The 24,598-nt window shown below is 32.1% G+C and overlaps 2 protein-coding genes across 6 annotated transcripts in view; one reads left to right on the forward strand and one right to left on the reverse strand.

The window, feature by feature from the left end:
- The window catches only part of LOC122634355 (DENN domain-containing protein 5B), a 20,348-nt gene extending 8,827 nt beyond the window's left edge, over nt 1-11,521 (forward strand). For 2 of the 5 annotated variants that reach the window (XM_043823218.1, XM_043823222.1), the window contains exons 2-20: nt 3,384-3,493; nt 3,579-3,799; nt 3,884-4,078; nt 4,161-4,632; nt 4,738-4,874; nt 4,963-5,150; nt 5,231-5,618; nt 5,710-5,916; nt 6,022-6,030; nt 6,203-6,377; nt 6,470-6,734; nt 7,722-7,832; nt 8,484-8,748; nt 8,851-9,118; nt 9,202-9,514; nt 9,645-9,821; nt 9,933-10,143; nt 10,228-10,465; nt 10,535-11,521. In XM_043823218.1, coding sequence (XP_043679153.1) covers nt 3,384-3,493; nt 3,579-3,799; nt 3,884-4,078; nt 4,161-4,632; nt 4,738-4,874; nt 4,963-5,150; nt 5,231-5,618; nt 5,710-5,916; nt 6,022-6,030; nt 6,203-6,377; nt 6,470-6,734; nt 7,722-7,832; nt 8,484-8,748; nt 8,851-9,118; nt 9,202-9,514; nt 9,645-9,821; nt 9,933-10,143; nt 10,228-10,417 — 3,902 coding nt within the window. In that variant the 3' untranslated portion in view covers nt 10,418-10,465; nt 10,535-11,521. Of the gene's footprint in view, nt 1-3,383; nt 3,494-3,578; nt 3,800-3,883; nt 4,079-4,160; nt 4,633-4,737; nt 4,875-4,962; nt 5,151-5,230; nt 5,619-5,709; nt 5,917-6,021; nt 6,031-6,202; nt 6,378-6,469; nt 6,735-7,320; nt 7,357-7,721; nt 7,833-8,483; nt 8,749-8,850; nt 9,119-9,201; nt 9,515-9,644; nt 9,822-9,932; nt 10,144-10,227; nt 10,466-10,534 lie in introns of all 5 variants that reach the window. The other 3 variants (XM_043823220.1, XM_043823219.1, XM_043823221.1) reach the window with 3 other exon arrangements.
- Nucleotides 11,522-18,815: 7,294 nt separating this feature from the next.
- The window catches only part of LOC122634356 (G1/S-specific cyclin-D2), a 32,130-nt gene continuing 26,347 nt past the window's right edge, over nt 18,816-24,598 (reverse strand). The window contains exons 4-5 of the mRNA XM_043823223.1: nt 20,784-20,929; nt 18,816-19,508 (exon numbers count right to left, since the gene is read on the reverse strand). Coding sequence (XP_043679158.1) covers nt 19,269-19,508; nt 20,784-20,929 — 386 coding nt within the window. The 3' untranslated portion in view covers nt 18,816-19,268. The remainder of the gene's footprint in view (nt 19,509-20,783; nt 20,930-24,598) is intronic.

Consider the following 24,598-nt stretch of genomic DNA (forward strand, 5'->3'; position numbering starts at 1 on the left):
CTCTCTCTCTCTCTATTACGTAAATGAGAGCAAAACGATGATTTCGATAACGACCGAGTTAGTTCGCTTCATCCGATTATCACCGTTTCGTCCTGGACACAATTTTCAAACGGAGATTGACCCGAGGAACCGTCGATAACTTCGATTAAGGTGCTCAATTAGAATTCATCTCGTATAGTGCTCTTTCGATTAGAATTTATGTACGTACGTACGTACGTACGTACGTACATACGATCAACGAATTGTAATAATAATTTTTTATTCAACGTCATAGTAAGCTATGTAAATATCTACACACATAAAAAAAGAAAAATCCGTGTTATCAGTCAGAATTAATTTTATCCAATATTAAAAGAAAATTCTCGTTTGAGCTTTGATCCGTGATGCGGCCTTTAAGGGTTACATAAATAAGGACGAAAATAGGAGATCGCGTTCCAATCTTTTTCCCTTCTTTTTTTTTTCTTTTTTCTTTTTTTTTTTGTGATAGCAAAACGCATCGTATCTCATACAAAGACGTCATCCATGCGAGAGGTATAGCTCATTACAGCGAACCGTGCACAAAGACGAGACGCTTCAACACAGGGGTTTCTTTCATTACGGTTTCCCAGAAACTCAGCATATCTCTCGGTTTGCGATCTCTTCCTTCTCAGTTTACCGACTAGCACACGTATAGTATTTTTGAAAAAGTAGGCTACTCCAGCAACTCTTCCAATTGCTTCTCTTTCTCTCTCTTTCTTTCTTTTAAAAATCTTTTTAAAGACGCAATAACACGACTGAAGCTTTGAGATTTCTTGCAAAGTCGTTGTCGTAATAAACGAAAGCACACGCGCTTACTTTTGTTTCACTAATCGAGAACACTTTGACAATGAAGTATAGTAACACCTTCGTACGAAAATAACAATAAAACTCTTGTGTTTTTAAGGTTAGAATGAAAACCGTAAAACAGTACTTTTTATGATACAAACATGTTTTATAGTCAAGGAACTGTCACGATGAAATTGCGTAACAAATTGTTTTGTTTCTCGTTTTCAAACGGAATGCTATTCCACGTTGACGTATTAAATCTATTTTTTTATCTATCGTAAAATACGAGGATTTATAAATATGTTACATCAGATACTGACAAGTCAAATAAAAAAGAGAAAGATGAATGAGAAAGGAAGAAACAGGAGAGCAACGAAATCGAAGAAGAGATATAATCGTGTCGTTATCTAGGGGAGAAATGTAAAAAAGAATGTTATCATGAGAATGAAATATTTCTGATGTTATTTTGTTTGAGGTTAGGTAGAGGAAAGTTGATCCGAGAAGGAAAAACAGTAAGAACGACGATTGTCTTCGTCTTCGTCTTCGTCCTCGTCTTCGTCTTCGTCTTCGTCTTCGTTATAAAAGGGAAGGAAAAATGAGAGAAAGAGAGAGAGAGAGAGAAACCGAGATATCTCTCTCGGAAACGAAGAGGGGTGACCACCCTCCCTTCTATCGCGAACGATTAACCTCGTATACAGAAGTACTCTTGTATTCGCCGAGCGCGAGGTACTCTGCAGCAGCTGGAAGCTTGCCAAGACGTCAACAGTCTCATTCAGGTCGAGCCTGGGGATATGTACCACGTTCAATAACAACTTGCCTTAGCCCTTACTCCTTAACCACAAACCCCGCGAAATTTGAATTCTTGTTCTCTTTTCATTTTCTACTATATAAAGTCAACATCGAAGTTTTTCATATTTTCCTTTGTTTTTCGTTTGTTTCGATTCGAAAATTTGTTTTTTCTTTCTTTCTCACATTTTATAAAATCGAATCATTAATTCTACGCGTGCGAGTGTGTTTTTTTGGAACATATCCTATGTATTTCTTTTTATCGTATATTCAATGATAACTTGCCTTAATTTTTCTCTTGATCTTTAACCTAAAGCAAAGCCCGCAAAATTTGAATTCCACTTAGTGATATCGTTCACTTAATTCTTGATCAAAAAGCGCGCGAAATATGAATTTTTCTTAGCGATGAAGTACGTATAGTAACCATCGAAATATTTTCTTTTGTTTCTTCTCATTCGAAAGACTCCTTTTCTAGTCGATGTTCATATCGAAAAATCGAAAGGTAAATTGTATGTATATGCACATTTTCAGGAATATAACTGTATCATTTTATCGATATATCTTCTAATATCTTGATACGCTTATGTTCACGGCAATAACCTGTACATATGCATGTATGCATCTATATGGTATGGCAGGTTTTGCTAGACAGTAATTTTCCGGAGTTACGAGGAGAATATTCTCGGATGGTGTACGAGCGTGAGAGTTTATGCCTCGACCGAATGATAATGCGTTAAAGGGTATGAAGTTCGAAACGCGAGAGTATATATGTGTTTCGATATTAGTCAGCAAATTTGTATCCAATCGAAATATATAAACATGTATATATGTATATGCATTTACGACATATGTATATATAAACAATTTAAATCAATTGTAGGAAGAGCCAAGAAGATAACTTCAATCTTGATTCGTATTTTGGCGCGAATTGTAAGAAACATTTAATTTACTATTTTACTAACGAAGTTGTCTCATTAAGACGTTTAAATTCATTTTTCTTCCATTAAATTTTAATGGAGAGAAAATTAATGACAGAAAAAAGGAAAGAGAAAAGAGGAGAAAATATTGAATAAACTTTCTTTTATAAAATTCAATTCAAATTCAAATATTATTTCTTTTAATAACAATCTTTTGTCTCACGTAGTAATGATTTTGTCTCTAGCAGTGTAGTAGTACTACAGTAGTAGTAGAATAGTAGTAGTAATGGCGTAGTGGCATGCGCGTCATAAAGACGAAGAAGTTTCTCGTTTTGTTTGCATCGGTATTCCAACTTTCGAGATGAAAATAAGGGATGCAAGCGAAGCTTAAAAGGAGGTCTATATATATATATATATATATATATATATATATATAGAGAGAGAGAGAGAGATCACGTTCATTTTATTTAAAAACACATTTAAAAATTTTGTAATCGGGTCATGGTCCTCTTAGTCGTCGTTAAGTAGTAGCTCTCGTCTAGTCGGTGGATCGTTGTCTGTAAAGTGGAAATACTTCGATGCATTTTTTTCCTTCTCTTGCAGTTTCATCACGTCAATTTTATTTCAAAATTTCAAAGCGATACGCCCAAGCCAGATATTTTAACGAGTTTCCATATGAAAAAAATCATGTTCTCATTTTTTTTTTTTTTTTTTTAATTATTTATAAAAAGAATACGTTTGTTATTTTAAGTTGCTTTTTTGCAACACTTAAAATGAGAATTAAAAGATTCGTAATAAACATATATATATATATATCTAAATATTATGTAGTATACCTCAAATAAATATAATAATTGTTTGTTCCTTTTATTACAGGAGACTCTTTACAATGCACACCTCTGGATCGAGCATACAAGAGCAAAGTTTTAGGGCATTATCCGGATTCAGTACCATGGAATCCATTCGACGAGCATGCAGTTTGTATGGTACATTTCATTTTACTTGACATGAAAAATAATAATGAAACCACGAGAAAAATTAATAATAACGTAATAATAATATTCTTTTTAGCTTTGCCTACCAAGCGGTCTGAGATTTCGAACACAGAAACACTCAGTCGAGCCGACGTTTCACTCGTTTGTCCTTACCAAAGAAGATGGCCACAGGACGTACGGTTTCAGTCTCGTATTCTACGAAGAGTGTCGTAATCGTAAGATATGTGCTGCTATGCAAACGTTGCAAGCGATGCATATCACAGAATTAAGTAGTGGTCAGAACGGTACACCGCCAACGTAAGTTTTTTCATGCATATTAACAACAATAAGCATTGAAGAAAATGTGGAATATCAAAAGAAGAAAATGATTTTTCATTTCAGGACAAGAAAGGGCCAGGAGGGACATAATACTAGATCCTTGCCACGTCATTTTAAATTGTCAGCACACTCCCCGAGTGCAGCTTTAGCTTATTACGATTCAACCAAAGATAAATTATTAGTAACCAAGTCAATTTCCTTGCTCTGTCAACAGCCCTATCTTCATGCGGCCAGAACGTTCCTGACTAATTTATACAAGTACTTTTGTCTTAACATTTGCCATACCATTAAAATGATACTATCGGAGAGATATTAAATTTCTTTATAAAATTTTGTCCAGATGTGTTCCTAGGCATCCAGGACCTGGCCTTAGTTTAGAGTCATACGTGTACAATCTTTTGTACAATGTACCGGTACCATTACCTGGAAAATCATTAAAATTTTTTATACCAAACGACGAGCCAGCTAAAGTTCCCTTAGAATTGGTGATACATCAGCCTATGCCATCGCAAGAATTACCCATGTTGGATTATCCTTTGAAGGATGTATTTACATGGCTAGGGGCTGACTGCGTCATACAGTTATTCACTTGCGTCCTTTTGGAGAATCAAGTGTTACTCAGAAGTTCGGACTTTAACAAACTGATGGTCGTGTCCGAATGTATAACCGCCCTTCTGTTTCCCTTTTCGTGGCAACACGTTTATGTACCTATATTGCCAGCCAGTCTACATCATTTCTTAGATGCGCCAGTTCCATTTATAATGGGATTGCATGCTCAGAGCGAAGGTGGCGTATTAAAAATTGCTAGCGAAGTGAGTATGTTTCATGGTTTAAAACATGTTATAAAACTAATTCGTTGTTTCCTTTAACAATGATAAAGGGGAATCACATAGAAACGATTCATTCTTTCATTACAGGCAAATCTTTGTTATGTAGATATAGATAAGCAAAGTAGCCAATTCCCGGAGGAGTTACCTGTATTTCCACATAAGATGCAGTTTATTGCTGAGATTAGAGCACTTTTAAATAAGTACAAAGTACCACAAACGGGAAAGTACGTCAGTATTTTTCACGTTCGCCCTTTTCTATGGCATTGATAATTGTCATCGTTCCTCGATTTGTAAGGATAAAATATTTTATAGGACTGATAATATGTTCATAAACTATGTCAATGGTGACATCATGACTAGCAGCTTGACTCTTCCTGGTTCTGGATTTCACCTTCCACGTAGAAAGCATTCGTTACATGATGTTCTAGATTGGGACAGACCTGACTCCGCACCCCAAACAGATGCTTTTCAACGAATTGTTGATATAGTTAAGAGAACAGGTAAAGATAGAATTGGAGTAACTTGAATCAAATGATCTCTCTTGTGCAATGTTGATTCATGTCCTTATGTACGTTCATAGGTGTTAATGTAGACGATATTGATTCTGTGGAGGATACTATTAACGAAAAAATACTCACTCCCCAAGAGGAATATCAAGAAACTCTCATTTTTAATAACGCCATTAGAGAGATTTTTTTGAATCGTTTTGTACAAATGTTTTGTAGTTACGAACATTTTGTTATTCAACCAAGTCAAGACAAAGACGAATGGTTGAATAATAGAGACAGTATGCATGTCTTTGATAAAGCAACGTTTTTATCCGATCAACCTGCGCAACATCTACCATTTTTATCAAGGTTTTTAGAAACTCAAATGTTTGCTTCCTTGGTAGATAGCAAAGTTATGTCAACGTGGAGCGAACTCGATTATAATATCAAAGTTTTCGACGATAGAATTACGTTTTTAAAGTAAGGGTCATCTTTGTTGAAACTTTTGTAACGATCTCTTTTGAAATTTATATGTTTCATCGAAAGGATTTATATGTTTTATTCGTTGTAGAAAAAAAGTTGGCGAAACTATTATAAGATCGACGCGTTACGAGACATGCACGAGCATGACCGAAACTCAAAAAGTTTTGGAGCAGAGATTAACCAACGTAGATTTTGAGACCAACCCACCGACCGAGATTGTTCCACACAGAGCTGCATACTTCAGGAGTTTTCCTTTACTAGATACGGTCGCGTTAAACAAAGAACCTGCTCAAAGGTAAATTCTTCCATATGAAAATATTATAATTTATGACTGCTCTGGTACATAATGTAAATAAGATTATTAATTATCGTTGCTTCTATTTTTGTGCCATTCCGATAGTATACTTCGGTAAGAAATTAATTCTACGATTGTGTATGTAATATTTTTTATTCAAATGCACACGTGATTTCTCTCTCTCTCTTTTTTTTTTTTTTTTTTTCACAAATTTATTTTCTCATCGCTTTTATATTTAAAATCTGTGTTGCAAATATGATCAATTTAAAAACACTTTTATCCGCAGTAGTAGAAAAGGACAGACACAGTGGAAATATAAAATGAAATCTATAGATTCAAATGGTAAAACAACAGTACCTCAAGAATCTCAATCTCCACGACCACAAACGAAGCTCTCTGCGGATATGAGCCCAGCACTGATAGCGCAAGCCAATTGGACTTTTGTTGAAAAATTGCTCAAGGTAAAGAAAAAGAAAAAAGGTCATTTATTATCCACAATACCATCTGAATTATTTCATATACTTTATAAATATTATTTTGCGTTGGTGATAAGGATTGTAAATCTAAAACCAAAAGAATGTTGGTCGAAAAAATGGGTTCTGAAGCTGTTGCTCTTGGGCATGCTAGTGAATCTCTCTCTGACGTAGAAGAAAATACATTAGTAGCTAGTCTCTGTGATTTATTGGAAAGGATATGGAGTCATGGATTACAAAATAAACAGGGCAAAAGTGCTCTTTGGTCTCATCTTACAATGTATCAGGAATTGGAAGAATGTAATGATACAACTAAAACTATAGATCCCAACTTTCTTTCTCCTGGTGAGTTACGTCTGATTTATATGTTTACCAAACTAATTTATTTTGTAAATAACAACTTTGAACTGTTTTTACATTATAATACCGATGCTGTTAAATATAAATTCTTTATATTTATCAGTGATGCTTGTATTAACATACTGTCGGAATAATATTTGTGAGGTTTTCAGATATTAAAAGTTAATTTGGAGAAATAAACTACTAATTGAAATTTATAAACTGTGATTACTTATCGATACTGTTATGGATCAAAAATGTTTATTTATGTAGCTGCATCACTGATGCTTATATATACAGCTATAATGTGTCGCACCATTATTACTGTGCACAAAGGGTGTCGATAACTGAAAATAATCTGTGATTGTTGGGAGCTATACTATATTTAGATTGCTTTCAAAATATGCATATATATATATATATATATATATATACGTATATATATTATATACACATATATATATAGTTATGGCACCCTCGTCTGTGATACGCTTAATGTTACGAAATGTTAATAAACGATAAACGAACACTTCTTTTACATAAATATTATTTTATAAAAATTGCTGAATTTTATAATGTTCCGGAAATGCAGCCTTAGCGTGGTGCGTACTGCGGAAACGTCTCGATTGTACGTGTCCAAAACATATTTAAGATAAACTATTAAAGTAGAAATTAGTTTCTCATTCGTAGATACTCTGCACTATTAGTTGTAAGTGATTTAACAAAAAATATTATAGCTGTCGTTTCTTTCATTATACTCTTCACGTTAGCGCACAGTTTGATCTCTTTTTATTTTTTATTTATTTATTTATTTATTTATTTTTTATTTGTCTCCCCTTTTTTTTCGTGCCACCGATGAATTTCCGCTTTCCAAAAAATCAATGTTCTATTTCCAAGATATTTTTTCACTTAATAATTACTAGCAGCTTCTTACTTTTTGTATTTCCGTCTTCTTTTTTTTTTTTTTATCTAATTTTAATTTTATTTTATCAGTACCCAAGAAATCGCCAAATAAACTTTTTGGGTTACCGGATCGTTTAATCGCATCTTTAAAGAGCAGAAATATTTTTGAGATTACTTCCTATATCAAGGAGAATTTCAATGGTAAGCCTTGTTATTGGCTTGCCGTAAAAAATATTCGAGTTTGACTAACAATACTAATTATCCTGTAATATAATTATTTTCAGACGGTATATCTTTCTTTTCTAAAATATTTATTATTTAATAATTTTGTTGAGTGTATATATATTTTTTTGTTGCATGATTTTTTTTTTCTTTTTTTTTTTTTAAGTTATCATTGTAATCTTAATGTATGTGCTATTCTTAAGCTATCATTTATTCTTCATTTGTTAGCTGTATACTTTATTAGCTTATCTTTTTACGTATCGCTTGTCGTGTATATCCGTATTACTTTAAAAAGTAATAGTGTTTTATAAATTAATTGCAGCATGATGTTTGTGTATCCTGTGTCCATTAAGTTATTATTTTTCATCGATCAATATACAAAATCTTTATCCTACGAGGCATGTTGCTTGTATCTTATATTCCTACAAAACATCTATAATTAAGATTAAAATTAACACATCACGTATCACCTTATATAATGGAATATAGTAATGAAAACAACGTAGTCTTTAAAAAGGAGTGCTGGTTTCATTTTTTGTTTTGAAAATAATAATGTTTTTTGTATATTGTATTATTTTTATGTTTAAACTTATATATAGATAGTAACAGTAACTTATTAATAATTGTTAGATTTATCAAATCTGGCATTGGAGACTGATGTCTCGCCGACAAGAGGAACGGATAAGCACAAATCTCCTGGAGAAAGAAGAGCTATCGGACCAGAGCATTTGCGACCTTTACCCGAATCCTTGGTTTTTGATATTCGAAATATTCAAGCAATGACGGATATTAAAACGCACATTGGATACGCCAGAGCATGGGTGAGACTAGCATTAGAAAAGAAATTACTATCTCGACATTTAAAAACACTGCTATCTGATACAGCACTTTTAAGGTATGTTCTTTATAAATAATCCAGGGGAAAAAAAAAATATATATATATATGTATATGTATATAAATTATTTGTATTAATTTTTATCATAATGTTTTTTTTAGGAGTCAATATAAACGATCAGCATTTTTACGCTGCGAGGAAGAGAAGGAACAGTTTTTATATCATTTATTGACGTTAAATGCGGTCGATTATTTTTGCTTTACAAATAATTATCCTACTACTAAGTTACCATATAGAGTTGTAATATTTCCAAGTCGTAAGGCAAGCGCAGCTACAACTTCTGCCAATAGTTGGATTGCTATATCTGGTACATTGTGTGAGACTAATCCTGTCCCAATTCCTAAAGCAGCTCTAGAATTTGTATTTCACGTAGGTATTACTTAGCGTATTATAATTTCGATAATTTGTAATAGAAAAAAAAAATATATATATATATATTATTTATGTTTTAGCATAAAAATTTAGGTGTCCTGTCAACTTTGCGAATAGGTCATGACAATACCGGTCTTTCTCCTAAATGGATGGTAGAACACGTTGTGGTAAGAAACGAAGTTACAGGGCATACATTTAAATTCCCTTGTGGGCGATGGCTTGGTAGGGGCATAGACGATGGATCTACTGAAAGATTGCTAGTAGGTGCTTTAGTACCACGTAGTATTGATAATGAAGAATTGGTTGAATCGTGTTCGACTCCTCCAAGATGTAGATCTCCGAGTATACCCAGACGACCTATATTATCCCAAGTTGAATTGCAACACATGCTTGGTAAGCACAAGTGAACGTATATCTCCCGCTAAGAAGAAGAAAAAAAAAAAAACCTTCTCTACAATTAATAAAATACGTAAATAAATTAAACTGCAAAATATATGTATTTTTAAAAATATTATTATTTTAGGAGAAGCTGTAAATGCGATTGTCAAATATCATTACAGAAGAGAGTGCCAAGATAGTTCTCTAACTGCCTTACTTTGTGGAGAGAGCGGACTCGTACCTTCCCTCGAACAAATCTTTTTATTCGGTTTTAAAAATCAAAGAATATTTGGTAGAAATTTTTATGTTTGGGACTATCTCTGTAAGTTTCTCTTCTTTTCTTTCTCTCTCTCTTTTTTTTTTTTTTTTGTTGTTGTTGAAATAAATATTTCACGATTAAACTTAATAACTGTTAATTCAATTAAAATTGTAGTACGAGTAAAAGAAAACTTTGAGATATCTTTATTGGAACAAATGGATGAATACTCACAGAGATTAAATAGGAGTAGAAAGATACACTCCGAGAGTAATCAGAGGTTTACTATCTTGAGATGTTACAGTCATCTTATAGATCAGATTAATATATTCAGTCAAACTTTAGGAAAAGATGGAAAGTTTCAGTTGTTCATTTGTTTGGCAGCAAGGTATAAATAAATTTTATATAAATAATACGGAATATATATATATATATATTTTTTTTTTTTTTTAATGGAAATATATTATTTCAGAGAACAATTGCTTCATCCTATGTTACGTCCGATGAGCGAAGCGCGTTCTACAACAGATATGTACGAGGAGAATTCGTTTTTGAGAAATCAGACTCTCTTGACGTTCCTTATACATATTCTTGAACCACTTAGCGACTTCCATATTGTTCTTGAAAAAAGTTTGACTCATGGAATATCTAGTATATGTTAATCTGTTATACATTCCGTGTGTATTTTGGATGAAAGCTTCGTAAAAATGGTGAGATCAAACTATTACATCAATTAACATTTTTTAAACAAAATAAATTCACGTTCTTTGTTTCTACAGGCTGAACCAATGTGACACGATGTTATGCATTCATTTTATACACTGTTAAAGTCGAAAGACGATAGGGAGACAGACACACCGGTGTTAGAGTATAGAAGTCGGTGAAATAATTTGCAAAGATGCAAAGAATTTTATTATTACGATATTATATATATATATAAAATTGAATATTTAAAAAAAAAAAAAGAAAAAAAATCGAAGACTGTTACCGGGGAATGTAAAATAGAAATTTTTAGATGAGAAATTATTAAGAAGTGAGAGAGAGAGAGAGAGAGAGAAAGAGAGATGCATGGTATTTACCGAATGTAAAGTTCGAAGAGAGCATGAATTTTCTCATGCTATTTTCAATGCTCGTACTATTCATGACAAGTGATATCTAGTTAACTTTTACTCAACTCCTTTTATCGCAGTTATTATTAATGGGGATATACGAATGAACTTTCTCTAAATCATCATACGTACGAACGAAATATGAACCAAAGATTTTAATCCTATTAATTTATTAATATAATTAATGCCGTGTATATTATTGCCATTATTTAAACAGAATTATAGTTATTATTATTATTATTATTATTTTTTTTTAACTATTACGTTTTTGTCCATGTAAAATAACCAAGTGCTGTGTAAAAAACATCTGGATGACATTTGTATAGTACCACGTTGGAGTATCTTGTGTTATTATATTTTTAACTTAAATAATATGATGCTCTTAATAATCTTCCTCTAATAGAAAATTGTCCAAGATCTCAATTCGATTATTTGACGTCTATCTATATATTCACGTTATTTTTTACTGGCTGTGCTTTGATTATACACGTTAAAAGAAAAAAAAAAAAAAAGAAAAAAAGAAAAAAAATTAACGAAAAATCAAGGAAAGGAAAAAAAACGAAAGTAAAACACAAAGACATCGTGCAACAAGTTTTCGTTATGATTTTGTGCTATGTTTGTGCATTTACGGACGTAAAACATTGTTAATAATTTATTATTAATAAATTGAAATATCTCGGATAGTGCGCAGTACAATAAAAAAAGAAAAAAAAATTAAAAAAAAAAAAAGAAAAAAGATATAAAAGGCCTCCTAACTTTAAAATAAATAACTTTAAAGAAATATTAGAAATCTAACACGCTCTCTGAGATATTATAATTTATTTATGTAGATTTAATGGCAACACATTTCTCTCCATGACATATTTAATATTTTATTACATTGCGTCAGATTAAGTTTTCTATACGTTGCTGTGATAACGTCGTATAATTTATTTTCGAATTATAATTTTTAATTGGAATTCTTTTGATTTTATCCAATGGAGAAGGACCAAAAAGATCTTTGTCAGTTAAAAAAAAAAAAAAAAAAAAGAAATAAAAAAAAGAAAAGGGAAAAGAAAAAATCAAGAAAAAAAAAAAGAAAAGAAAGAATAATTGGCAATTCTTTCAATATCATCAATCCAATAAACTACGTATGCACAATTCATCTTAAGTCTTATAGATTAAAAAAAAATACAAGTTATATATATACATATATATTACACACACACACATACACAACACACACACACACACACACACACACACACAGCAAGCATACTTTCTACACTCTGTACTCGCTGTGAAGTGATAATACTGTACCGTTTTAATAATAACTAGACCGCAAAGTACAATCGAATTGCGAGCATTTCATAATAATATAAACTCGAAGAAGAAAGAAATAAACAAAAAAGAGAAGAATATTTATAATAGTTAGAGCTTATATTCAGTACCTTACAGAAAATTCTTAGTACATACAACATTATCTTTATAAATTCTCTCGATAGACGACTTTGTCATCATAATCATCGTCATAATCATCGTCATCGTCATCGTCATCGTCATCGTCATCATTATAATCATCATGGGCTTTATTATTCGAGGAATAGCTGTATGACGTACATATATAGAAAAATTTATACAGAAATTCTCACGAGTTCAGATGATCTAGAGAAAATTGTATGAATTTATAATCCTCTTCGTGAATCAGGAGTTCGAAAAAATAAGATATAATTAGGATATATTAATTAAGATGAGAGCAGCAGCAGAGTTAGTTGGTATATGATGCGCATTGAAAACAATTACTTTTATTGTCCGTTGAAACGCGTTGAAACGACTTTAATCAATCAGTACAAAAAAGAAAAATAAACAAAAGGAGACGACGATGGTGGTCTTTATTCTTTCTCGTTTTTTTGTCGAATCCGATAAAACCGTAGAAAGTTGCGTGATAAACTCCTTATTAATCGTAGCCAATTCGATAACGTTATTTCTTGCTAGTTTTTATTTTGTTTTATTTTATTTTACTTTATTTTTATTTTTATCTTTATCTCGTTTGTTCGGATAAAAAGGAAACTGTAATCGATCATTATGAAATATTGTCACTCATCTCTCCCCATTGTGTATACATATATATATGTATGTATGTATGTATGTATGTATGTATGTATATGCACACAGTACTATGTAGAGACATAAGAAAATGAATACATCATCGTCATATACACGCGTACTAACTGGATGAAAGAACGTGCAACTCGATGGTAACGTATAGGTAACTTTTACAACAAAATACCGTACGTTTGTATATACGTAAATACGAAATAGGATATTATATTGTACAGTAGAATAAATGGTTATCGAAAATATTAATTATTTAAATGAATTATTTTCTCTGCTGTACCACCCTCGTATGGATTAATTAAATATTTAAAAAAAAAAAAAAAGAAATGATTGATAGTAGAATAGTCTACGAAGAATTTAATCAATGATAGCACACTGGTCTACGATAAAAACGTTCAACGACGTTAATGTGGTGGTCTATGAAAAGAACGTTCAATGATATATCATGACGTAATATTCTATTATACTATTCAATGAAAAATTAATTCTTGTATATATTTATTTGCAAATTTTATTTTCATTATTAAATTAATTGTTAATCTGTTATTTTTTTTCTACCGATTAAGATCCATAAAGAATATAGTCAACGATACAGCGCACAGTAGTTTTTCGATTGAAACGTTCAATGAAGTTTTTCGTTACGCGATCAAAGTAATTTTTTTAAATGATCGTCGAAAAAATATAAATTATCTAAATTCTTCTAATGGAGATATACGAAGAAATTAATCAATGACCTTTTTACTTTCGTTTTGTAATCTAAATAATTTACAAGTATAAAATAAAATAAAATAAAATAAAATTAAATTAAATTAAATTAAAACGAACAAACAAACAAAAAGAAAAACAACAAAAACAACAACGTGCAAATTATTGTATAAAATACGAATACTTTATTTTCGATCGACTTAGTGCGTCTCAAAACGCACTGGACATATATATATGTATATATATATGTATATATATATGTATATATGCGTGTATATATACATATACATACATATATATATATATTTACAAACGTGTTGAGGACCATTTATTCGTAGTACAACTTGCAATATTATTATTATTATTATTAATTTTTTTTCTTTTTTTCTTCTAATTTTTTTTATTTTTTTATTTTTTTATTTTTTTATTTTTTTCCGTTAAAATGTAAATCTTTACGTACTAGAATTTAAAAATAATGTGTAAGTGTGTCCGTTTCATTTTTCATACAACGTTCATTATCATTACCATCATCGTTCATCATCATCATCATCATCATCATTATCATCATTATTATCGTTCATCATCATCATCATTATCGTTCATGATTATCATCTTTCGAAGTGACTTTAAACTATACATGTATATGTATATTCACATATATAGTTATAATTATATATATAGTCGTTATGTGTGTGTATTTCGAGCGAAATGTGGGATCTGAGGTATATCAGTGGTACTCTATTGCGCTTTACCTTTCGTTTTCGTATATCAATAATTAGTTTAAAAGTCGCGTGTCTCGTCTTAATGCGTGTTTAACGATACACGATAATAATGTGTGTGTGCGTGTGTGTGTGTGTGCGTGTGTGTGTGAAGAAACGTAATTGTGTGTGCATCGTGTGAAGTACACGCGCAGATTGTCTTCGTTTCTTTTCATATCTTTTTTATTTTCGCTCTCTAATCATAAAAAGAAAAGACTTCCTGCTATTAATATAATAATATAATAATAATAATAATAATAAATTATTTTTATAACGTGAAAACATCTCTTGATCATTTTCGTAGAAGCACTCCCTCAATTTTTCATTTTTTACTTTTATTTCGTTTTTAAAACTTTGCTTCTTTGTTGTTATCAAAACGTTGGTAAAAATTTCGGAGAAGACATTTCCCTTCTTTTTTTTTTTTTTTGAAGCGTTCATGTGAATTTCAACGAAGATGACGATGAAGAGAACGGATAGAGAGAATGCAGAAAATGAAAAAAAAAAAAAAAAAAAAACAGGGAGTACGATCGACGATTGCAATCAATAAGAAGAAAAATGAATTAAAGAACGTGGACGATCTTTACTACGACGCAAATATTTTCGAAATATCTATCGAAAATTAAATTTGCTTTCGATAAAAGAAAAGAAAAGAAAGGAGAAAAAATAAGAAAGAAAAAGGAAAAGACAAAAAGATAAAAAAGAAATAAATCGTAGAGTTTTGGTATTCATTCGCGAGCTTATTTGTAAAATGGTATGTCTGTGTATGCGTGTATACTGCTTTCTATCCATCGTGTGTAAAAACCATATGCATACAAAAGTGCATGCAAATTATGGAGAAAAAAAATGCAAAAAAAATTACAATGATTCGCAACGAAAAAAACAAAAAGAAAAACGTAGGGGGTGGGGGGTCGAGGAAAAAAGAGAAAAAGATCTCTTGATGCGCGGAACTTTTTATCGGTAAAAAAAAAAAAAAAAATTAAAAAGAAATAAAAAAATGTACATGAGTAAAGATGCACTTGTGAGTAAAATAGGACACAACAGATGAAAAATATGCGTATACAATTAGTGAATAACAATATCGATTGATGATAGTAATATTAATAATAATATAATATAATAAAATAATATTAATAATATAATAATAGTTATATATATATATGTATATATAGGGCTTACAACGTCGAGTGCAGGAATAAGTTCGACCCGTTAAAGAACCGTCGTTTCCCGCACGATCGGTTTTAAAAAGGACAGAGCGACGAGCGTGTGTATGTGTATATGTGTCTGCTCTATGTACTCTCTCTTTCTCTGTGTATTTATCCACCCATCCATTCATTCATTCATTCATTCATTCATCCATCCATCCATCCATCCATCCATTCATTCACCCATCTATTTCCATTCATTGCTTGCTTTCAGCCCTACTTTTAATTTCTTATCAACCTCTATATTTAAAAATTTTTTCTTTTCTTTATATTTTTTTTATTATTTTCATTAAACGCATGCTCACGCGTTAACAATTATTAATAAGGTACACATCGATGAATATAAAGCGCATTATTTTCTTTTTCTTCGTTTTATTTTTTGATTAATCATGGATGATAATATTATTATTATTATGTTTATTATTATTATTATTATTATTATTATTATATTATTATTAATTATTGTTATAACGAAAAAGAAAATAATATGAAAATAATATATGACCGAATGTGAAAAATGTATAATTTTATTTTATTAATCTCGATTTAACACATCGCACATGTGAGTGTATAAGTATCAGGGTAATTTGAAAAATTTACAATATCTTCAAATTGCCCTCGTAGATATTTCCGTGTTTTATGTACTTTGCGTATGTATTTTTTCATATTTTTCTTTATTTCTTCTCCATGAACTTCGTCAAAGGCACTCTTATATTACTCGATTTCTTTACTAGAATTGTACTAAGATTTGGTTATCGATGATATATATATATATATATATATATATATATATATATATATGTACGTGTACGTGTGTGCATATGTGCGCATTATTAATATATATAATCATTATTTCAACTAATTTGCTTCTCGTGGCACTGACCTTTCTATAACCCGTTTATTTTATCTATCTATCGATCGTATTTATTTCATCTATCGATTTTTCTTCGTCTCTTTCTGATTAATTCGATTACAGTCTAGATTTCTCTCGCTCATTCGGTAGGAACGTGAGAAAAATTCTTATAACAATGTTTCTATTTCGTTCATTTATCATAGATTTCTTTCTTTCTTTCTCGACTTCTATCGTTTCATTTACTATCTTCTCTCCGTTCGACACATTTGTAATTTCCGAAAATATATACTTCTTTATTATTTATACTTTGGACCCGTTAAGTACTAATTTATATCAATTATTTAACGTTTCTTCGGTAAAATAATGCAGACAAAATCAGTGACGATTAGATAATAACGATTAATCTTGATCGCTTTTCGAATGTCTCGCGTATTTTACTCGTCTCTTTATTTTTATCTATTTATCAATCTATATTTTTCTCTCTTCGTAAAAATTGTCGAAGGCACTTGCGGTTCCCCCCAACCCCCTCACTCTCTCCTTTTTTCTATGTCATTTACATATTTGCGTCGGTCACGTTTTTTTTTCTTTTCGTTTTTTTTATCTCTTTCCTTTTCATCTTATAAACATCTTACATTTACTTTCTAAGCGCATACGCGGCGCTTGGTTTTTTTTTTTTTTAAATGTTTCTTTGTATTTTATCTATCTACTTACATATGTACAAACACGATACAAAATGAAAACAAAAAATAAAAAGTAAAGCGGTTTACCAATGAGGTTATTTTACACAATGCGGCGAAAAAGGTTCCTCGAGTTTCTTTTTAATTCATTTGAAGTTCGACCTTCTCTTCGTTTGCAAAATATAAATTAAAATAAGAAATGGATAAAAAGAAGAAAAAAAAAAAAAAAACAAAAATTTAATCAAATGGAAGCAAATGATAGCTACAAAAAGTTTTTCTCTTTTTTCAAAGGCCGATTATTTAAATTTCCTACGATTTCGCTTGGAACCTTCATTTTGTGTATAAATTTGGGCCATTTTATTTTTTCTTTCCTTTCCTTTTCTTTTCTTTTCTTTTCTTTCTTTTTTTCTTTCTTTCTTTACACACACGAGAGTTCGCCCTAAATTTTTTTTTAATTTTACCATTCTCCCCTCTCTCTTTCTGTTTCTCTCTCACTCTCACACGGGACACACGCATTCAATTTCTCTCTTTCTCTCGTTATATTTATATATATATGTGTGTGTGTGTGTGTATGTGTGCAGGATTGGCACAACCGCTCATAGGAACCGAGTGGAATAAGCGAATGGTCGCACCGCCATATTTATACGTTTACAATATTTTTACATATATATATATATATATATATATATATATATAATTATTGAAAAAAATCATTCTCATTTCATATCGATATTACAGTTCGGATGAATATTTCAACGTAACTTAAAATAGAAAACGTGTCGCAAAAAGAAAGGAACGGAAAATGTATATATATATATATACATACATATATATATATAAAGTGTGTGTGTATAAGTATATGTATATACTACATGCAATTTTTTACCTGACAATTTTTATTTAAAAAAGAAAAAAAAAACAAAAGAATCTTCGTCATTGATTTGATTGATAAGAATAAATTTCCGCAACTTTTTCTCTCCCTTTCTCTCTCTCTCTCTCTCTCTCTCTCTCTCTCTCTCTCTCTCTCTCTCTCACACACACACACACACACACACACAAAGATATTTATATTCACTTATTATACATATACATTTATATATATACATATATATATACATATATATATGTGGGTATATATATATATGTATATATATATGCAGTGTTACAACTATGTACAAAAAAAGGAGAAGAACACTAAAATGACTCGACATGACTAAAAGATTTTTTTTTTTCATTTCGCTATGAGAAAAAAAGGAGATTCATTTTCTCTCCCTTTCTCATAATTAATGCGAAATCTTTTCAACGTTATACTTTTACTGTATATTTTCTCTGTCTCTCTCTTTCTCTCTGTCTCTCTCTCTCTCTCTCTCTCTCTCTCTCGCTCTTTCTCTCTCTCTCCCTCTCTGTTTATCTATCTGTTTCTCGTCGAACTAAATATTAAGTGATAATTGATCCTTAAACACGAACGATGGAAAAAAAGGAAAAAGAGAAAAAAAATAAAATGAAAGAAAAGAAAGAAAGAAAAAAAAACTTAATAAATGATGCGTAAAGCGTATTGCATTGCCTTCCCCCACAGCACGCCCACTCCTTAATAAAAAAAAATAAAAAAATAAAAAAAAAATAAAATAAAATAATAATAATAATAAAAAAAATTAAAAAAAAAAAAATTAAAAAAAAAAAGGAAAATAAAAGGAAAAACATTTTACATAATTACGAAGTCTCGTGATGGCGTCACTTTCTTTTTAACTATCTATCCCTACCTAGTTATTTATCTTTCTGCGATGCACGTCTCTCTCTTTCTCTGTCTTTCTTTCTTTGAGAAAGAGGAGAAGATAAACGACGAAGTTCAACGACGATATTATTATTTCAATCTTCTTTTACTTTTCTTTTCTGTAGTCTCTGTTTGTTTTAACGTCTCAATAACGTATCTAACTTCGTTGCTGTTGTTATCGTTATTGTTATCGATGTCATTGTTATTGTTGTCGATGTTGGTATTGTCGTTATTGCGTGTGCGTCTGCTGCTGCTGCTGCTGCATCCACTTCTGTTGCAGCTACTGTTGCTGCAGCCGTTGTTGCTGGTGTCGTAATCGTCGTCGTCGTCGTTCTTCTTATTCAGAAATGAACATCCCTGACATCAGTCGGCGTACCTGCCTTTTCATGTTCGATTACCTTCTCCTGTGATGTAGTTTGTTCCCCCAATGGCCTTTGTTGTCCACTAGAAACACTCATAGAAACTACTTGATGTCCATCGACACCGGTATCGCCATTAGCATTACCATCGCCGTTTACGTGACCACCTTGTACTTGTGAAACCATCTCTTCGATCTGTTCCAAACATCCTCGTAAATAATCCTGCAAAAGAGAGATTATCTCGATTAGGTTTGACTCGTTACATGCATCCAATTTTGATATTGTAATCTTTTATATCATAATTGAATCATCAAAGAAATTTATACATTATCGAAAATAATTTGTCTGATTTTTAATATAACTGATAGAAAAGAAATAAAGCTTTCAATTTTCATAAATCTTATAAATGCTCTTAACGCGTGTATGTATACACATGTAGAATTTATCTTAGGTCAGTGTCTCGCAAGAAGATTTGGAGACTATCGAGGGAGGGCAGAGTGATGCAAAAAAAGGTTGCAATCCCTTTCGTAGGGACGAATAAGAAGAAAGAAAGGCCGAGAGTCGTGCCGATCGGGGTCGCAGTTTCGATTTTTGCGTTCTCGTCTTGAGATTATGAATGAAACCGGAGACAGATGAGCTCTAAGACGGTTAAAGAAAGAGAGAGAGAAATAGAGAGACTATCCTCTCTCTCTTTCTCTCTGAAAACAGAAGACACACAACGCCGAAAAACATGTGCTCGCATGTGAGGCCATGGACCTCATGCCGAGGTCCATTCATTCGTGCAGTTTATTTATATTCACTTATTACGAATGTGTATCTTCTCTCTCTCTCTCTCTCTCTCTCTCTCTCTCTCTCTCTCTCTCTCTCTCTCTCTCTCTCTCTCTCTCTCTCTCTCTCTCTCTCTCAGCTTTTCCGCTCTTTCGACCCATCTTGCCGACCTTTTTTTGCGTAAACATGTGCCCGGCACCTGCTGCTGCTGCTACTGCTGCTGTTGCTACTTTACCATCATCGACGTACTCTCTTTTGCCTGCAACTCCCCCGCCCTCTCTTCAACCAACTTTTTGTCCTACGTCTAGCAAAACTCTCACGCAAACGTTTTGATAATAAATTTTCTAAGGCAGCTTGTGCTCCAGGTCGAAGGTCGCTATATCGTCGTACTCCGTGATTTTCATTTCAAAAAACCCGCTAAACTAATCGATCACGATTTATCTCGATACATCGCTCTATAATATCCGATTGTAATCCGTTGATTAATTGTTATTAATTGTAAAATTGAGATAATAGAATATTAATCGTATAACATTAGAGAAAAATTAAAGGAAAAATTTCGTGAGAAACCTGGAAATTTATTTATGGAAAACTTGGGAAAATACTTGTGTATGCATCGACTATCGCCATCTTGATTAATATGGCGTCCGTAATGTTCGATTAAATGCGCGGGTAATTTTAAAAAACCAACTCGAGTAACGTAAAATCGTGAAAAGAGAGCGTACAAACCTGTTCGATAGCCGTGATGCGAGTAAGTTCATCAAAAAGACCGGCTAATCCGAAACCGCTCTTTCCAGTCCAATCGAGTCCATGAAGTGCTGCTGCGATGCTCGCAGCTGCTATCATGCTAGGCGTATACATCGAAAACTTGTACTCTGTAAAAAAAAAAAAAAAGAAGTAAGAAAAATATTATTAATTCGAGCGAGGACTAACGAATATGTATACATAATTAATAAAAAAATATCTATAAAAAGAAATTCTTTCAACGTTAAAAAATGTTTAACTGCTATCGGTAAGTCGTGTCTCGATAATCGCGCGATCTACTTTATCGACGCGCGATATAAAACTATTTCAAACTTATCGTTATCGATGCAAATAAATTTTTTTTTAATGTTACAAAATTACTTCTCTCTAAACGTGAAATTAGAATATATAATACAATCTAACTGATGGAAAATTTTAATTCACGGATTTTCCTGTAAAAAAGTTGAAGTTTAAGATTTAACACTAATCCTTCGATTTTTACGTGCGTTGAGAACGAAACGAATTGTTTCCTTTAAAACTGACGAGAAGGTGAATCGTCATAAAAGGTAAGGAATGTCGGTAAGCATGGACAAAAGATTTTAGGATCCTCGATGATCCCTGTAAAAGGATCTACGAAATGTTTTTCTTTTAGGGTACTACCTAACTTGAAGAAAATTTACAATTGGCTCTGTGCTCTTTTCGACAAAGATTGCGCACTTTCTCTGTTTTAACGCTTCTAATTCAGGACAGGAACAAAGTGAAATCCTCGAAATGTTAAAAACCTTGAAGTATAATCATTCGTAAAGTTTAAGAGAGAAAGTTAAGGATAGGATAATTCTCGCCGATTTGTTCATAAATCATAGTAGGTACTCGAGCTTAAATATATTCGTAAGACGATACGTGTTCTTAGAAATATAGAAACAATGTTTCTTTTTGAAATGATTTGTATCACATTCTAGACATTTATTTTTCGTCGATTCGTCATTAAAGAAGAAGAAGAAAAAAAAAAAAGAAAAGAAAAAGAACGTGTCGAGAATTTTCCTTCCTCGTTAGTCAACTTTCTAACAACTATTTTAACGTTACTTAAATATATAAATATATACGTATTAGAAACGTCCTAGCTGTCTTCTTGAGAGATTAGAATATAATACCGGTCTGAAGATTTTATGTTTTAATCATCGATTCTCGCGAGTGTAAGGTGCAATAGAATTCTTAGAACTGGTTATATAGAAGACCCCCTATACTCCGATCGTTTCGTCGGCAATGGTAATATTACGCACGATCACACGTTTGTATCTCATGATTTCTCGTATTCAGAAACGAGAAATATTGAATCGTTCATTCGAACGTATGTGTTCGTAGTTGCGTAGAATATCATTCGAGTTATCTTATCACGTCGCATTGGACTTCTAGCATCGCTCTTTAATAATGATTATTAAAGGACCAGGGAGAGAGAGAGAGAGAGAGAGGGGTAGGGAGAGAGAGAGAGAGAGAAAAGTTAGAAGGAATGAATGAAGGAGATATGAAAGATTCGATATTTTCACACCCGTCTGCTATTTCGATTACATCATCTCGCACATTTCTCTCCGGTGGTTTACCTCGACCTCCTGACGAAGCCAAAGTAAAAAAATCTGTGTATTCCCTCCTCTACTTCTCTTTCTATAATATTTTAAGTACGTTCTTCCAATTGAATCTTATTCGTTGTTATTTAATTTTCTTTTTCTATATCTCTCTATCTTTCTCTCTCTCTCTCTCTCTCTCTCTCTCTCTCTCTCTCTCTCTCTCTCTCTCTCTCTCTTTCTCTTTCTATTTCTCTTTTTCTTTTCTTTTCTTTTCTTTTCTTTTCTTTTCTCTCTTTTCATTTTCTACGAGTTAGATCGTAGATTTTTTATTTCATATGAAATATTTTATGAATTTGTTTTAAATATCTTTTTGAAGAGATTTAGTACATACAACTTTTTGTAGTACGACATCTAATTTAATCGTTTCTGATACGATCGCTATAAAAATCTCGACGTTCGAAAAATTTGCTTCACTTCGTAATGATTATTCTCTTTTATTCTTCATCTGCATATATAAATAAATAAATACATATATATATACATATATATATATATATATATATATATATATTTAATCACGGTTACAAGCTCGTTTGAAGCATCTTCTTCCTCGTAGAAACCGAATACACATATCTCACGGTGGAATTAGCCTAACGAGGGCTCAACCAAGCAAGACTTCGATGAGGCTGAAGCGAGAGATAAGGAAGGAATGCGTCGATGCTGCGACGTATGTACGAACCAGAGAAGAAGTAGAATCAAGACGAACGGAGATAGAAAAACAGAAAGGGAATGAGAAAGAGAGAGAGAGAGAGAGAGAGAGAGAGAGAGAGAAACAGAAAGAAAAATTATACAGAGATAGAAAGAGAGAGAGACATTATGAGAGAAGGAAGTTGGCTCGTCGCGATGTGAAATGTCGTTTTCGTTTCTTCGATAATCACATTGAACGAACGAGAGAAAGAGAGAGAGAGAGAGAGAGAGAGAGAGAGAGAGAGAGAGAGAGAGAGAGAGAGAGAGAGAGAGAGAGAAAGAAAGAAAGATGGAGAGAGAGAGAGATGAGCATGCAGCATCCTCTTTAGCGCCTTTGGTATGATCGACCTTGAAACGAAGCGTTACGAACGTTCCGGCCATTCGAGGGAGCCAGCATTGATGCAATTAGATCAATTATCCGGCTAATCACGTTGTGTAACAACTCATCACGAGCAGGGCTTTTCTCGCGTAACAATTCGCCTCGGAAAATCATTTCGATGATCGTTCCTAAATTAAATTCAAAATCGTAATAGTCGTAGATTGTTTCTTTGTAATAGACGATTGTAACAAGATGTATTCAAAATTAAAACGATAATTTTAGATGTATTTTTAATATCATTCTTCGTTGACTCGTACTATTGTAAAAAAAAAGACAGAGAAAGAGAAAGAGAGAGAGAGAGAGAGAGAGAGAGAGAGAGAGAGAGAGAGAGAGAGAGAGAGAGAGAGAACAAATTAAATACGATGAGAAATGTTTCCTCTTTCTTCTTCTTCTTCTTCCGGTTTTTTTAACATTCAAGTAACAATATTCTCAAGTGCATCGTATACATATTATGATTTAAACAATTGCGATGAATTATTCCGTGAAGTATTTGTTCGAACGAACTTTTTCTTTCCTTTTCTTTTCTTTTTTCTTTTTTAATACTGTACGAGGTATTTTTAATATCGTTCCTATTTTCTTTTTCTTTGTCTTTTTTGGTTTAATAATTATATATCGATTGACTTCCTCGTTATACGTATGTAATTGTACATTGAACCTCGTGATTACTAAAATCATCTTTACTTGTTCAAAGATCTCTCGGTATGCTCTCACGGCTCGCACCAAGATGCACTGTGTGTGGTCAGCTTTGCATAAGAAAGCAAGAAAGAGAGAGAGAGAGAGAGAGAGAGAGAGAGAGAGAGAGGAGAAAGAGAGAGAAAGAGAGAATGAGACAGATAGATAGATACTCCCAGCATCCCTCCACTTTGGTTAACCTTACTTGCCTCGAAGCAACAAGAATGAGTCCACTCCGTCCTTTGATCCCCGTCACCCTTAGATACTTTTATTTCTCGCTCTAACGTTCTATTATCTATCTCTCTTTTTATCTCGCTTGAATGAACGACCTAGCTTTGATATTTCTAAGCTGAATTTTTTTTTAATAATTATTAGAAAGAGAAAGAGTTGCAAGAAAGACGGAACGTTTATATAGCTTTTCTCTACTTCTATTTATCGTT

Source organism: Vespula pensylvanica, chromosome 14 (genome assembly GCF_014466175.1).
Source record: "Vespula pensylvanica isolate Volc-1 chromosome 14, ASM1446617v1, whole genome shotgun sequence".
Lineage (NCBI taxonomy): Eukaryota > Metazoa > Arthropoda > Insecta > Hymenoptera > Vespidae > Vespula > Vespula pensylvanica.